This window comes from Alexandromys fortis, unplaced genomic scaffold (genome assembly GCF_014885135.2).
Source record: "Alexandromys fortis isolate MF-2015 unplaced genomic scaffold, M_Fortis_MF-2015_v1.1 scaffold_54, whole genome shotgun sequence".
In the NCBI taxonomy this organism is placed as follows: Eukaryota; Metazoa; Chordata; class Mammalia; order Rodentia; family Cricetidae; genus Alexandromys; species Alexandromys fortis.
This window is the reverse complement of record NW_026067958.1, coordinates 4808867-4825966: the sequence shown is the minus strand read 5'-3', so window position 1 is coordinate 4825966 and position 17100 is coordinate 4808867. Positions and strand designations below refer to the sequence as shown.

The 17100-nt window shown below is 44.2% G+C and overlaps 1 protein-coding gene and 1 long non-coding RNA gene across 2 annotated transcripts in view; one reads left to right on the top strand and one right to left on the bottom strand.

Moving 5' to 3' along the window:
- LOC126507836 (uncharacterized) overlaps nt 1-8337 on the bottom strand; it is a 177673-nt gene extending 169336 nt beyond the window's left edge. The window contains exons 1-2 of the long non-coding RNA XR_007593651.1: nt 7858-8337; nt 6584-7788 (exon numbers count right to left, since the gene is read on the bottom strand). This is a non-coding gene — a long non-coding RNA (uncharacterized lncRNA). The remainder of the gene's footprint in view (nt 1-6583; nt 7789-7857) is intronic.
- Prtfdc1 (phosphoribosyl transferase domain containing 1) overlaps nt 1-17100 on the top strand; it is a 91994-nt gene that overhangs the window by 64316 nt on the left and 10578 nt on the right. Inside the window, exon 5 of the mRNA XM_050152626.1 lies at nt 10200-10265. Coding sequence (XP_050008583.1) covers nt 10200-10265 — 66 coding nt within the window. The remainder of the gene's footprint in view (nt 1-10199; nt 10266-17100) is intronic.

Genomic DNA, 17100 nt, shown 5'->3' with positions numbered 1-17100 from the left:
GCATTTAAACGGGGATGTTTACTTCCTTGCGCGTGCTGCTCTCAAGAGCGACTGTGTGTTTCCTGCAAGTAGCCACACTAGGGATGGGTGGGGCCATGCCTGCTAGGTGCAGCTGGGAGGGACCTGGGCTCCATCACCTCATCTGAGTTCTACTACACCTTAGCGGAACTGATCAACCCATTCATAAAAAAAATTGTGTGGGGTGGAGAAGGGGACACCCAGCTTATTTTATGAGGCCAGAACAACTCTGCTCTGAAGGTCCAGCAACAGAACACAGCAGCCCCGTCAGAGGAAGTGCTGATGAGTAACCTCAGTTTAAAGCAAACACCAACCCTACTTCCTTATGATAGTTTGCATATGATAGTTGAGAACCATTAGCTTATAGGTCATGGCTACAGACATGGACTGATTTATACAATTAAGTTTATCCCCTCCTAAAGCCTTGCTAGAATTTTTGCATGGGAAATCATGGCCCCCCTCTTTGGGTTCTTGGTCTCCTTAATAAAAGAATTGAAGAACAGACCCAAGCAGAATTCCAAGACCAATTTTGTTAGAGTTTCTAAGAAAACCAAGGCAGAGAACTTTCAACTTCAGCTGCTGCCTGCAGGAAGAGGATGGAGAAGAGAAGGAGGGGAAAGGCCTTGCTGCTTGTGCTGGTGTGGAGATAGACAGGCAGCCATGAAGCAGAGGGGAAGGCTTAAGAGGAAGATAAGGATGTTCAAAATGCTGGGGAAACTCAAAGCACTAAGAAAAGTATGCTTGGGGAAGAGAAGAGGTGTGTGTGTGTGTGTGTGTATGTGTGTGTGTGTGTGTGTGTGATCTTGCAAACTATAGCACTAGGGGTGGGGATAACAGGAAGGAAAAGTCAACATCTTATTAAAGTACTCGTTATTCTGACCATTGAGGTCTCCTTTCTAGGTGCGGTCCCTTAACCAAGTGAATGACCTGGCGGATTGGAATGTTAGGTATCCACTCAGGCCAGAAAGTCTATTTTTTCAAATGGAGATTTTTTTCCTACACTAAAAGATAAAAGAAATAAAATGTTTGTCCACGAGGACTAAAAGGAGAAAGAGAAGTCCTCCATGGTCAGGGGAGGTCAGCATTTAAGCTTTAGAAAGTAGACAAGTTGATGAGGCTCACTGGCGCTGCAGACCAGAGAAAGAGACCAGTGGAATGCCCACGGAGGGAAACGTCAGCGAGGAGCTGAGAGAAGCGCCGTCACATTCCCTGAAAGGTTCAGGAGCTTGCCACTGTGACCTGAAAAAACCGGACTAAGGGCAGACAGGAATGAAAGCAGCAACGTTGCTTGAAAGCCTACAGATGGAGAACTTGGATCTCTCGGTTCCCTTTTCTGTCCCAGAAAGAAACAAAAAAGAAAAGAAATGAAATGAAAAGGCCACTTATTTTTATAGTCACTAAAGCAGGGGAGCTGCAGACCCTGGTGTGCCTGGGAAGAGACCGATTCCTAATGGATTTAAAAGGAAAAGGTGATCTTGATGTTCAATGGTCATCAGCTTCCACGACTGTAACAAACACCTGAGACGAGCAGCTTACAAACAGGAAAGGTTTGTTTTCACCCAGGGTTCTGAGGGTGCAGTCCGGGACTGGCTGGTTGGTTCCATTGCTTTTAGACCTGTGGTGAGGCAGCCAGTTATGGGGGGAGCACACAGCAAAGCTGGTCTAAACAGGAGTGGGAGAGTCCTTGGTGCGTCCCGTGGCCGGCGAGGACCGCGGGGAGTGACAGAATACGCCACGCAGACAGAGTTTCAGTGTGGAGTTTGTTTGAGATAAAGCGAATGAGAAAGGAAGAAAAAAATGGGAACGAGATGAGAGGGAGAGAGAAAGCTGCCTCCTCAGATTTAATGGCAAAAAGGAAGAGAGACGAGAGTGGGCTGAGTTTGTCTCTTAAAGGGACCTTTGCACCTGCCTATAGACTAAGACCCTGGGCTGGCCAGCATAATGCCTGAATCCTAACAAATGCCAGATGATAGGGCAGGCCAGCATAATGCCTGAATCCTAACAAATGCCACTGACCTGGTGACCAGGAAATGAGAGAGAGTGGGGGGAAGGGTCATTGTGCCAGTACCACTTTCAAGGACAAGCCCCCAGTGACACATTCTCTGTCTGCTCAACTTCACCTCTTTAGGTTCTACCACCTCCCAGGACCACCAAGCTGGAGACCAAGCTGGCAATATGTGGTGGTGTTGGGGTGCTTGCCATTCAAACAGTAACTATGTGTCTGATGGACCAGAGGCTGACCATGTGCCACTCTCTGTACCCAGTGTTCCACACCTATCAATTCAAAACAACCCAAAGAGAAAGAGCAAGAACAAAAACAGCCAAAACAGGAAACAGGAAAAGGGGAAAAACAAAAACAAAAACAAGACGCTATTTTATATTAAGACATACTTTAAAACTGTGACTGTAAGAATAAAATTTTAATATTAGGAAAAGCTAATTTATTATTTACTACTTATAACTAATTGGGAAATCAAATTAATTACTTGAGCATATCAGACTAATTAATACCAGAATCAACATGTTAGGTTGGAGAAATACAGAAACTGACCCTTTTACATGAGGATAAAAAAGTTATGCTTTTAAAAACAGGCATTTCTAGACCATAGGGGAAAATAATGATTTTGTAAAGGGTGTTGGGATAATTGACTATATACACACTTGGAAGATATAACTTCCAGATGGGTTAAGGACAAATCTAATATTAAAAACATGTTTAGAAACTTGGACTAAGAAAGGTCTTTGTAAGTGAGACTCGCTTGGCAGCACTCTGTGTGACTTTGAGTACAGTGTTTAGTTTTCTGATGGCCCATGGGTTTTGTTGTTGTTGTCATTGTGTTTTTAACAAACAAATATAAAGCCAATAAGATAGAGATAAACATTCGACAGTTGGGTGGAATAACAGAATTATTTGAAAATGTACTCTGATCTATTAATCCAAATCTCACTAACCATGTGGTGCCTTGTGGTTTGTGGTTGCATGCAGCTATGATTATCCTCAGCCTGACATTGTGTTTCTCTTGTTTATAACATAGCTGATTATAATATACAGATCATCCCATGTTGAACCCTGTATCTCTGGAGTGATAAGAAAGCATTCTCCCTTGATACTTTCTAAAATTTTCTTAGGATTTTGGTTTAACCACACAGAGACATTGCCAAGAAAGAGAATTAGAGACCAATCTCCTTCATGAACACTGATGCAAAAATACTCAATACTATACTGGAAAAATGATCATCCACCATGATCAAGTTGGTTTCATCCCAGAGACGCAAGGATGGTTCAACATACAAAAATCTGTCAATGTAATCCACCATATAAACAAACTGAAGGAAAAAAACAACACATGATCATCTCATTAGATGCTGAAAAAGCCTTCGACAAAATCCAACATCCCTTCATGATAAAAATCTTGGAGAAGCAGGGATACAAGGAACATACTTAAACATAAGAAAGGCAATATACAGCAAGCCAAGAGCCAACACCAAACTAAATAGAGAGAAACTCAAAGCAATCTCACTGAAATCAGGAACAAGGCAAGGTTTCACTCTCTCCATATCTATTCAATATAGTTCTTGAAGTTCTAGCTATATCAATAAGCCAACAAAAGGAGATCAAGGAGATACAAATCGGAAAAGAAAAAGTCAAACTTTCACTATTTGCTGATGATATGATAGCTTACATAAGCAACCCCAAAAATTCTACCAAGGAACTCCTACAACTCATAAACACCTTTAGTAATGTAGTAGGATACAAGATAAACTCGAAAGAATCAGTAGCCTTCCTGTATGCAGATGATAAATGGACTGAGAAAGAAATCAGAGAAACATCACCCTTCACAATAGCCACAAATAAGATAAAATATCTTGGAGTAACTCTAACCAAACAAGTGGAAGACCTGTTTGACAAGAACGTTAAATCTTTGAAGAAAGAAATTGAAGAAGACAACAGAAAAAGGAAAGATCTCCCATGCTCTTGGGCAGGTAGAATTAACATAGTAAAAATGGCAGTCTTACAAAAACAAACTACAGATGCAATGCAGTTCCCAGCAAAATCCCAGCAAAATTCACAGACTCAACTTTATATGGTAAACCAAAAAAACCCCAGGATAGCCAAAACAATCCTGTACAATAAAGGAACTTCTGCAGATATCACAATGCCTGACTTAAGACTCTGCTACAGAAGCTTCTGTAAAGCAAAGAACATGGTCAACAAGACAAGATGGCAGCCTACAAAATGGGAAAATATCTTCACAAACCCCACATCAAACAGAGGGCTGATCTCCAAATTATACAAAGAACTCAAGAAATTGATCATCAAAAGAACAAATAATCCAATAAAAAAAGATGGGGTACAGACCTAAAAACCGAGAGCTCTCAACAGAGGAATCTAAAATGGATGAAAGACACTTAAGGAAATGCTCAACATACTTAGTCATCAGAGAAATTCAAATCAACTCTGAGATTCCATCTTACACCTGTAAGAATGACCAAGATCAAAAACACTGATGACAACTTATGCTGGAGAGGATGTGGAATAAAGGGAACACTTCTGCATTGCTGGTAGGAATGCAAACTGGTACAGGCCCTTTGGATTTTAGTATGGTGATTTGTCAGAAAATTAGGATACAACTTGCCTCAAGATCCAGAAATACCACTTTTGGGTATATACCCAAAGGATGCTCAATCATACCACAAGGACATGTGCTCAACTATGTTCATAGCAGCATTGTTTGTCATAGCCAGAACCTGGAAACAACCTAAAATGCCCCTCAACTGAAGAATGGATAAGGAACATGAGGTACATTTACACAATGGAGTACTACAGAGCAGGAAAAGAAAATGACATCTTGAAACTTGCAGGCAAATGGTTGGATCTAGAACACATTATATTGAGTGAGGTAACCTAGACCCAGAAAGATAAATATCATATGTAGTAACTCATAAGTGACTTTTAGACATAAAGGGGAAAAAAAGCCTACAGTCAACAATCCCAGAGAACCTGGACAACAAAGAGGACCCTAAGAGAGACATACATTGATCTAATCTACATGGGAAGTAGAAAAAGACAAGATCCCCCGAGTAAATTGGGAGCATGGGGACCATGGGAGAGGATAGGAGGGGAGGGAAGAGGAAGGAAAGGGAGCAGAGAAAAATATATAGCTCAATAAAAACAAAGACAAAAAAAAACAAATAAGAAAAAAAAAGACTTTGGTTTATGTATGGATGTGTTTGTGTATGCTACACGAGTTCAAGCACCCCTGGAGGCCACAATAGAGTGTCAGATGCCTGAAACTGCTTGTGTGAGCCTCTGGATGGGTGGTCTGGGAACAGAAATTGGGTCCTCTTTGAGTGTTGCAAAAGCAATTCACTGCTGAGTTGACTCTCCAGCCCCCTTTGGTATTGTTTTGCAAGTTCCTAGCCACTATGATCACTCCTTGTGAATATGACTGGACCGCCAATACAAAAAAGCCTAGAATTCTGGGTATTCAGTGACTTCTCTCTCCTGGGTCAGACTGCTAATGTTATCTAACTTAATGGCTTACTTTCAGATGCTCCTCCAACACTGCACCAAAGGGAAACACTTTAGCAACACTTCTGTTTATTTTGGTTCTTCAGAGAGAGGGTCTCACCATGTAGCTCTCTTTTTGGTCACACAAAGGTTCTTCACTGGCACAATTGTCATTCTTGTGTTTGGGTTATTTCTCCCTTTCCCAAGCAACCAATTCCCTGACAAAGTGACTCTATATACTGACAGAAATTGCTGCCTGTAGGCAGCAGAATCCAACTCAAGCCAGCTCAAGAAAATTCCTCCAGAAAGTGGCTTGTGTTGAAATAGGAGCGGCGGGGCTGCATCCCCAACACCCCGGCTGCTTGGCTAGCTCATGCCCGAAATAACAACACACAAACTGTATTCATTTAAACACCACTTGGCCCATGAACTCTAGCCCTTACAGGCTAATTCTCCTACCTGGACTAGCCCATTTCTAATGATGTGTGTAAGCACCCCAAGGTGTGCTTACCGGGAAGATTCTAGCCTCTGTCCATCCTGGGTCGGAGCTGCCTGGGAGAGCGGAGCCTGGCGTCTCTGCTCCAGAGAGCAGAGCTGTCAAGTCTACCTGGGAGAGCTGAGCATGGCGTCTCTGCTCCAGAGAGCAGAACCGTCAGGTCTCTCCGGAAGCTGAGCAGAGTCTGACCTAACTTCCTCTTCTGCCCAGAATTCTATTCTGTTTACTCCTCCCACCTATGTTCTAACCTATCAGGGCCAGCCAAGCAGTTTCTTTATTGTTCATTGACCTTCCTCCATCATTTCCCCTTTTTCTGTTTAAACAAAAAAAAGGAAGGCTTTAACCTAACATAGCAAAATTACATATAACAAAACAGTTATTAAGTAAAAATTATAATAATCTATATCATAACTAAGGAAAACTATAACTATAACTAGCTATTCTTAACTCCATCAAAGAGTCCAGAAAGATACAATATTACCTAAGCAAACAAGAAATCCAAAGCTCTATAAATGACAGAGACATCTCGCTGCCTGTCACCCAAAGTTCCTCTGTACCATTGGGGCATCCATCTTCAGCCTACAGGCCCATAGTTTCCAGCAGACATTTCCACAAAGCAGGAAATTTCAAAGGCAGTCACTATCTGCTTGTCCTGAAGAATGTCTTGCAGACTCTTTCATGAATCAGGAACCCCAAAAGGTCATCTCACCTTTAGGCAAGTTCAGTAGTCCTCTCTGTGTGGGTTCTTTGTGTCCAGTTTATGCAATAGTCCAGGCAAGAGCAGTTTCTTGCCCAAATGGCTATCAAACTCCATAAGGATCCTCTTCGATGCCCATCTTCCTCTTGAAGTAGATTGGTGCTGCCAGGAGCAGAGTGTCTCATTGTCATGAAAAGTCCTAAGTTATTAAAACATTTAAAATGCCATATTCTATAATCTTTGAAAAATATGAAGAATGCCTATCTAAAATATATCTATGCACATCTAGAAAATCTTAACTAACATGACTACAAACTTAACTATTATTAATGATTATTCATTAACAACCTATATACATTACAAAATTAACCTTAAATTTAAATCACTAAAGCAAAATCCATATCAATGTAAATTATTCATACCTATATCATCTCCCCCTTTAAATGTAAAAGAACATTTATAAACCATATTTGGGAACATGGGCGCAGTTTTTTCTCTCCAAACTGCTTCCTGCTGAATGGGGGCGTCGTTAATTAGGTCTTTCATGGTATAACCTGTGTGCTAGTTTCATCTCAGTTGGCAGTTGAGCGAAGCAATTTTCTGAAGGTATTCACAGCAACCGTTCAGGAGGGCGTGGTCCATCATACCATATCGGAATAGAAGAAATGAACAGGGTCTCATCCTCTGTGAAAACAAAATAAGAAACTCCTTTCCAAAGTATCATGTCCTTAGATCCAAATTTCAAAGTCAAGGCATCAAAATCTCTACGATGGATTAGTTCAGCAGCATTTATAAACAAATATCTTTTAGCATCTGTTGCTCCTTCCTCAGCATTCAAACAATTCAAAGAGAGCATAATAGTATACAGTATCAAGATTCTCTGTGTATTTTCCATCTTTGTACGCTTTATTTTAACCTCTATTTCGTTTATTTTTACTTTTATTTTATATTCTCTGTATCTCTTTGACCTGGAATAACTCTGTAGACCAGGCTCTCCTTGAACTCTCAGAGATCCGCCTGTCTCTGCCTCCCAGGCATTGGGATTAAAGGTGTTTGCTACCACACCTTGAACTCACAGAGATCTGTTTGTCTCTGCCTTCTAGGCACTGGGATTAAAGGCGTGTGCTACCACACCTTGAAGTCACAGAGGTCAATCTCCCTCTGCCTCCCAAGTGTTGGGATTAAAGGCGTGTACTACCACACACAACTTCTCTTTTTCTTACTTTTTTTTTAAAAACTTTTAACTTTTAGCTTGCATATATTTTTAACACACTGTAAATCATTTAAACATTTTCTTTATCTTTGAATCTCTTTACTGTATATCTCTCTTTTTCTGACCACACGAGCCTTTAAATTACTGAGCAATATGAGTAGGATTAAAGCCGTGGCTTTGCCAGCTAGATCCAGTCCATTCCTTAGCTTTCCAGCCTCATGGCTGAGGTACTGGTTGTAGTCTTGTTTACTGCCACAACTCTATGGCATTTCGAGGTCCCTGCCAGCAAGTGAGCTACAACAGACAACACTCAAGTCCTCTCTCGGTAGTCGGCCCTCCTGCCTCAGTCAGAGTTTGCCCTGGCAGGACGGCCCAGAAAGCCAGCATTTTTAAATAGCACAGCTTTTTTCCTGCTATGGCTGAAAACCAAAAAGCATGCGTTCAGCTTTTCATCAACACCATTTAAGTGTTTCATGGCAGGACCTCTTAATGAGCTGCAGGGTTTTGCAGCTGAAGCTGAGTCAGGAAGCCTCTCTTAGATGAGAGCGCTTGCTTGCCTCTAGCAAGCAGAGTAGACTCGAGAAATTTCTGCTACCAAGAAAACATGCTTCACTCCATTCTTTCCCAAGCTTTCTCAGGCTTTTTGTGGATTCAGTTATCCTCACGTTGGGCAGCCATCTGTTGAAATAGGAGCGGCGGGGCTGCGTCCCCAACACCCCAGCCGCTTGGCTAGCTCATGCCCGAAATAACAACACACAAACTGTATTCATTAAAACACTGCTTGGCCCATGAACTCTAGCCCTTACAGGCTAATTCTCCCACCTGGACTAGCCCATTTCTAATGATGTGTGTAAGCACCCCAAGGTGTGCTTACCGGGAAGATTCTAGCCTCCGTCCATCCTGGGTCGGAGCTGCCTGGGAGAGCGGAGCCTGGCGTCTCTGCTCCAGAGAGCAGAGCCGTCGGGTCTCTCCAGAAGCTGAGCAGAGTCTGACCTCACTTCCTCTTCTGCCCAGAATTCTATTCTGTTTACTCCTCCCACCTATGTTCTAACCTATCAGGGCCAGCCAAGCAGTTTCTTTATTGTTAAATGACCTTCCTCCATCAGGCTTGAGAGACCGTAAACTCTAAGGCTGACTGTAGCCTCCAGCAGAACGGATCTCTCTCTGCCACTAAGGCTGGCCCTGCCTGACCCTATGGGATGGACTCTTCCAAAATGAGGCAAGTCCTTGTCAAGACAGGAAAGACTGCTAGACTACCAAACGGAATAGCTGTCTGCATCAGCAACTGAGGACATCTGCTGTGGCACAGAACGGCATACATACAATTGTCTTCTCAAGTTTATCATTTTCCATCAAGGCATTGCAACAGCACCACAGTCTTGCTTCAGTCATGCAGCGGATTGGTTGAGTCTGTCTGCTTCAGTTCCTCTGATGTGCATCTGTCACAAGGCAGAGGCAGAAGCAAAGAACAAGTTCCACTTTAATTCTTCCCCAAGTGATTCGTGTTGTGTATACTTAAAAATAAAAAGCAAGTATTTGCTGGCTTGTTTGTGTACTTGCTTGCTTTTTTGAAGTTTTCTTAGGACACAGGAATGTTCGATATTTAAACATTGTAAACAATGAATGATAAACTCATGCTTAGAAGATTTAAATTAAAAAAAAAATCTCCCTGGTTCTCATATTCTTGGAGCTACAGACGGGTCCTAAGGCTTGATCACTTATGTCAGAAGATCAAGTCTTTCTTGACCACACGGTCTGTTACCATTGCTCTTGTCATCAGATGAGGGGCTGAATTTCCAAGGAAAGAGAACAGATGAGGGCTCCATTTCCTGTGAAATCAGAATCGGATTGTTCCCCACTGCAATCCATAGCTAGGGTTTATTAGAAGTCGTTCCTGAAGCTCCCAAGCCTCACCTCAGAAAAGCCCACAAGTGATGTCTGTTTCTACTTGTCTGCCCCAGGACAGTACTATCTATGGTTTATTAAGTTTGTCTATCCTCCCTCCAGCCGTCCATCCCCCTCTCCAGTCTTTCCCCACCAGCCAGTCATTAGCTGGCTTTGTCTCAAGAGCCTGCAGGAAAGTGGCTCTTGGTAACCATAGGCAACCGTGAGCCCTTGCTAGCTATGTGCGCTAGCTATGTGCACTGTATTTGCAAGGCACAATCTAGCCGTTAACCAAGAAGATGGGAAAATGTGCTTTTCAAGTTTTCCTGTGCACGAAAGTCATTGTCTTCCTTTTCTCCCCGCTCCCCGATTTCTGCAGAATGACCAGTCCATGGGCGAGCTGCAGATCATAGGAGGCGAGGATCTCTCAACACTGACTGGAAAGGTTTGTTAATGTAACTTCTCTGTAGTCGTGCACTTCTGGGGATGTCTATGTGACCTTCATGTCAGGTCAGAGCTTCAAATGCATTTCAGCAGCTCTCCCGGGTTTGCTAATTCATGCAAATAGACGTGTGAAACCCTTTAATAATGTCTCCTGTCCCAAACACAGCCAGTGTGTAGGGCGCGCTGCAGGCCAAATCCTCAGAGCTTCCAATTGCAGTCTTATTTCAGACAGCAAAACCCTGGGCCCTGATGGCCTTCTTTCTACTAACCTCAGAGGCACCTCTACCCCCAAAGAAGCTTTCTCTTTTGGGATTTCTGTCTGTCGCTTTGCAGCAAACACTGTGGTGAGACGTTTAAACAGGTTCATTGAATCGTACAGCATGCTGTTGCGCTTCTTGAGAGTACAGTTTTTAGCCATTTTTTGAAGTGTTACCACCCCCACCCCATCCCACATCCCCACACAAAGAATAAAACCTACTAAATTTCAGTAGATGGGTGGCGAAGCAAAAACATAGTTTAATTTAGAGTTCTAAACTTGTCCTTGACTAATTATGTTGTGAAAGGACTATTTGGGTTCTAATCTGAATTCTGGGATTTGGAGGAGGGCAGCTTCCTAAGCAGATGATCTTGGAGTGATTTGGAACACAGAGTCACTGGGGGTGAAAGCAACTAGGAAGTGTAGCATTGGTTTCTCTTCGACTATCATGATCTAGCCTGACCCCACCCCCACCCCGCACACACCAAATAAACAAAAACAAAACAACTTCACCTCTCTAAGTAGACCGGTCAGTCTATTTCACACACTTTAATCTCTCATCCTTGGCAGCTGTTACCGTTACACAATTCCCCAGATGGGGAAAAGCAGAACAACAGCCGCATATAATAAAAGTATGTATCATAATATTTGGACCGCTACTGAGCTGCCTGGACCCTGACTAGAAAGCAGCTTCCTCTTCCTGGGAAGACAGCTTTGTGGGTTCCAGGAGCAGTAAATTTTGTCCGGTGGCAACTGCAGTGAACTTGTTAGCATTAGCCCATTGCTGGGCATCTGGCGTCGCTACGCTGCAGCAGGAAGGCCCGGAGAAGCTACTCCTGAGAAGCAATTTCCTGAAATCCATAGCATTCAACAACCTGCAAGGGTATGTTAAGCCATTTAGCTTAGTTCTTTCCATACAGTTACCGCTACACTGTCTGCACTTGTCTGTGCTTTTGCTGAGAGGACCATTAAATGAGAACCCAAAGATTTTGTTTGGGCTTCCTTCCTCCTCCTTTCCCATTTTGTTCTTAAGTGATTTCCCTCATAAACAGGCATAGGTGTGCCCTCTGAGTGCTAGCGGTGGGGGTTGCGGTGCAGTAGGCATTAGACAGTGCCGGTCTTGGCTTTGGTGTCTCCTGCTGAAAGCAGGCACAAATCAAGAGAAAGTGGACAACTAGCCAAGAGTGCATAGAAGCGGGAGTCAACATCAGCTTCCTGCTGACAGGACCGTTTCTTTCGGGCTACCTGATGCTATCTAGTTATATCTATAACCTCCTGTTTATGAAAAAAACATTTCTATACATTTAAACAGGTGCCAAGTAGAATCCCTTGGGCCAAGAACTTCTAAAGTAAATCAACAATACTAGGTACTCGGCAACTGACAGACTCACTTGATTTTAAAGACTAAACTTCAGGGGCAGTGGGAAAGGCTAGGTGAGCCATGGCATACCATCCCCCCCCACCATCACATCTTCAGCTAGCCTGGGTGTTTATCTGCATTTTACCTTCATGGCTGTCTTCCAAGTCGTGACCCTTACTACTCAAAGTATAGTTCAGGCAGGCAAATTTTTCTATAAAGAGCTAAATAAAAATATTTTAGACAGCGTGGACTAACAGTCCCTGTTGTATCATGAGAGCAACTAGTGGCGATGTGGTTCCGATACAACTTTGTTCACATAAACAGGAATGGAGCCCTAGTGGTCCTGGGACCCCAGTTATTTTTAAGAGCTTGCTGGCTCGAGGTCAGCAACACCTAGGTTCTGTTAGACCACCTAGGAGCTTATTAGAAATTGAGAATCTCGGGAGCCACACCAGAGCTCCCGACAGCAACTTCCTAGATGGGCCCTTCTCACTTCGAGCCCTGCAAGGCGCTGATCACCCCAATCCAACCCACCACCTCCACTGAACCACCCTTGCATTCCCTCGAGCCCACCTTGCTTTCCTGAACTTCAGCCTCCAGCTGACTCCCGCTAACCATTCTCCACAAACTCACCCAAGGGATCTTAAAATGCAAACTGGCCAAGTTGCTTGCCAATGGAAACCTTTCAGTGCCCTCTTAATTAGCAGTTGCCAGACTTAACAAAAACAAACAAAAACCAAGTAGCCCAGTCAAATTTGAACTTTAAATATTGAATAAAAGTTCAATATAAGTATATAGTAAACATATTTTCTGTAGCTGTGTCTTGTGTGTGTTTGGGACATACTTACCCTAAGAAATTATTCACCGATTACCTGACTTTCAAATATAATTATATGTTTGTGGTTTACCTAGCAAACATTCAGCTAAAATTCTGTAAAGATGAGCCAAATTCCTGACTACAATAAGTCCTGCTCAATTACTGCTGGCACCCCCACCATGTTGTCTTACTTCACTGGCCTCATGGTACGGAACCCTCACTAGCTAAATCTTTCCTGCCAACCCCCTGGACAAGCTGACCCTTCTCACTAGAACCCACTTTCCTCTTCCTGAAGACCAATATCCGCTCTGTATAGCATGGTTCCCCTGCAGAGCTGTCAGGTGTGGGTACCTGCAAGCCCTTCTATCTTCCTCCAGCCCAGTATATATCTAAATGCGAGCCCAATCTCGTAGAGCCCTTCTACAATCTACAAGTTAGCGCTTACTTAGGAAGCTCTTTATTTGCCTTTCCCCACTGGGAAGTCAGCGCGCAGTGCACAGAGACCTGTGTTCCCCATCTCATCTGCAGCGTCGCAAGCAGCCTGGTCCGTCACAGGCTGGAATAAACATTGGATGAGCAGAGAGTGCATCATCTTATGCAGAAATCAGGAAGACAGTTTCAGTTCGTTTTGAGCAAGGACATAGCAGAGGCAAATGCTAAGTCTAAGCCAGTTTGGCAAGGCTTCTGGTGGCAAGTGATGGGATCCAGCTTGTGTTTTAAGAACACGTTGGCAGCTTTACAGAGAATGCTTTGGAGAGCAACAGAAGTTAAGGAAGGTAGCTATGAAAGGACACATCAAAGCAGCTGATTTAGGGTAGGACTGGAGGAGAAAGGTGCTGAGTGTCCAAGAGAAGGCAAAAGGCTTCAGTATTAATGAAACTTAAAAAGGAAGATGGCAGAAGTAAAGACCACATCACTGAGGTGGGAGAGGGGAGATAACTGGAACTGGGGGTGTAGCAGTGGGACAGCACTTGCCTAACTGGGGCTGTAGCTCAGTGGGAGAACGTTTGCTTCAGTAGGGGTGTAGCAATGGTTTCCCTAGCCCTGGGTGTAGCTGCAGTAGGTACAGTGCTCACCTGCCTGGGGATGTGGCTCAGTGGTAGAGTGCTCACCTGGCTGGGGATGCGGCTCAGTGGTAGAGTGCTCACCTGCCTGGGGATGTGGCTCAGTGGTAGAGTGCTCACCTGGCTGGGGATGTGGCTCAGTGGTAGAGTGCTTGCCTAGCACTCACAAGTCCCTGGGTTGAAAGGCAAGTACTATTGGGGGGTGGGGAATTAAAATTTTCGTTTAACTTTAAGGGATGTTCTTTTCCTTATAAAATAAGGACCTTGTATTCTCAGACTTTTTAGGGCTGTAACAAAACACCCAAGAAGACAGCCAAAGAGGGGAAGGATTCATTTTGGCTCACAGTTTCGGAGATCTCAGTCTATTTGGCTCCACTGCCTTCAGGTCTGTGGTGCAGCAGAACATGATGATGGAAAGGCATGGTGAGAGGTGAAGGGAGGGGTGTGCTCACTTTGCCGGAAGAGGCTGAGTGGGAAAGGCAGAGTCTTCCAAAGCAGGACATATATCATTTATCGAAGATATGCCCCCACCAACTTACTTCCTCTAGTAAGGCTCTACTTCCAAATAGCACAGTGATGAAATTAGGTCCTCCGGACACAATCACCTCTCAGTAGTGCCACCACCTGGGCACACAACACAGCCAGCCTTTCGGGAGGACAGTTTATATTCAATCTTTCACCTGTTCAGTCTTGTCTGCCCAAGAAGAATTTTCAAGACAACAAAGAAATCTCATAAATGCCATCTCTTCCCAGTTATGCAGATTCTGCACGAGCCAGGGCAAACTTAAGAGAATAAAGAATTCAACACCTAATGGGCCCTTGCTTTAGTGGCTGAAAAGTTCAAAAGTATAGTAAAGTCTGCATTGGGCAGCAGGGTTGTTACAAATCATCATCTAACTTCTGTCCTCTCATATGCTCAGCTTACAGACCACCAGCCAGCCAATAAATGTGTGCTTATCTTGTTATTACTCTACCAGGAATTAGACAGGGCTTTTCTCATTCAGGGCTGAGCACCCCAAGAATAGTTTTCGGAGTCATTCCACAAATCCTTTTCCTTGGGAAGAAGGAGGAGGACGAGGACGAGGACGAGGAGGACGAGGAGGAGGAGGAGGAGAAGAAGGAGGAGGAGGAGGAGGAGGAGGAGGAGGAGGAGGAGGAGGAGGAGGAGGAGNGGGGGGGGGGGGGAGGAGGAGGAGGAGGAGGAGGAGGAGGAGAAGAAGAAGAAGAAGAAGAAGAAGAAGAAGAAGAAGAAGAAGAAGAAGAAGAAGAAGAAGAAGAAGAAGAAGAAGAAGAAGAAGAAACTGTGCTGATCTTATGGAGAATGTGTGGGGAGAGGAGTAACATAGAAGAAGCAGACTTAGAATGGGAGAGAAAAGGGAGAGTAGGGAGGCCCAGGGCTGGCCCCGCGTGACTAAGGAAACAAGTCGGGAACTGAACAAGGAAATGATAAATCGCTGGAAATGTGGCTGGGTTGGGTTTATAGAGTACACGGATTGTCTCAATAAAGAGTTGAACTTGCTGAGTTTGGGCAGAGGCGACATCATGGAGCTACTTAGGGGGAAAAGAATATAACCGTGGTAAACTGTAGAAAAGATCACTCAACTAACTAATTAATTTAATATGAATAAAAAATAGAGCGAAGGAAGTGTGAGAGAGAGGAGGGGCAGAGCTGCCCAAGCACTTCCTTGTCTGTGTGTGCAAAGCTGCAGACGAGGGATGCAGCAAGAATGAAGAGGGAGGTATGGAATGGTTCCTAGATTTGTTTATGAAAGAAAGGGCCTCAGAAAGCACATGGCAACCGCTCCCCCTGTTCAGTTGTACCGTGTGTGTTACCAGCAGCTCCGGGACCTCTGGGGTCCTCTCAAGATGCTGGAGTTCAAATAAGAGAAAGGATTCTGTCTTTCCCTCTCCTTTTCTTTCTTGCCTTCTTTCACTTTCAAGGGAGGCTGGCTGAGTCACAGTTCTAACTAGGTCATTGCTGCTGAACAAAATGAGCCCTCGCCGCTTCTGTTCCGTCACCTCTCACGCTTAAAAGCCTTTACTCGGTGAGCTTAAGCTGTCCTCACAACACGCTCTCATTTTCTTTATCCCCAAGTTGATTTAATCCTGGCACTTCATAAAATGTGTGTATCCATTAAAGCAGGAAGACTCTATTCATGTTGAAGAGAAACCCCTGAAAGGGTGAAAGAAAACCAGGGAAGCAGGGAAGCAGGCCCAGATCTGGCAGCGCAGACGCACAGCTGTGCAGGTTCGGTGCAAGATTTCAGGGGACAAGCGCCCTACCCCCAAATAAGTTTCTAATCAAATGCCAGAATGAAGCATTGAAACTTGCCAAAATCCAACCTCCCCCCCTCCCCCACTCCCTGGCTGCCTTAACTGTTTAAATCATTCCTTTTTATTGCTTCTGACTCGGCTGAGAACAATGATGGAAATGCCCCTGATGAATGACTCTGGCAACTTCGGGAGTTATCGCAGAAAATGAAATGCTGAGCGACATTCCTTTCTCTGTGGGATTTGGAGTTGCGCTCCTCCTCACAGTCGGCAGCCCACCCTCCAGCTCATCCTTGCTGTGCCAATCCCTCCGAGGGTGACCACACCCACAAACCCCTGTTGCGGTTGCTGAGACAGTGTGGTGTGTTGATTGCTTTGTGTTTTCAAAAGTCAAAAGTAGGGGCAGACAACTTAAGAACGTTATGTATATTTGTATAATTCTTTCCTACCTTCTCCCTTCTTCATTAGGATAACTCAATGCAATGGGCTTTGCTCAGACCTCAGAATAGCAAGAAAACAACACACTGGAGTCTAAAGTCCCTATAGAATTTACGCCTACAGCCCCCGCAGATTTTTACTGGCTTTCTGGGAGGAAGTGAGCTAGGTGTGAGGAGATGACTAAGACAGTAATTGGCAAACATCTCAGATTCAGCGATCACGGTTATCAGATGGGAAGCGTTTGGGAGGCATAGAGAGTTCTGGAAAAAGTCCCCACGGCTGCCCACTCAGAAACTGGGGATTTTAGTGGGTCGCTCGCTTGCTCAGAGCAGATTAAAAGCAGTAGATGGTAATGAAAGGCCGGGTAGGGAAACTGCATATGACAACATCTCATAAGTGAAAGAAAAGAGCCAAAATCATTCATTTACCACACAGAGCTCTCCTTTCTTATTTTGTCCTCCATCTTTTTCCTTCCTTCCTTCCTTCCTTCCTTCCTTCCTTCCTTCCTTCCTTCCTCCCTCCCTCCCTCCCTCCCTCCCTTCTTTCCTCCCTTCCACAGTCTTGCTGTATAACCCAAGCTGACCTGGAACTCACGATCTTCCTGGCTCTATTTCCCAGGGGCTCTGCTTA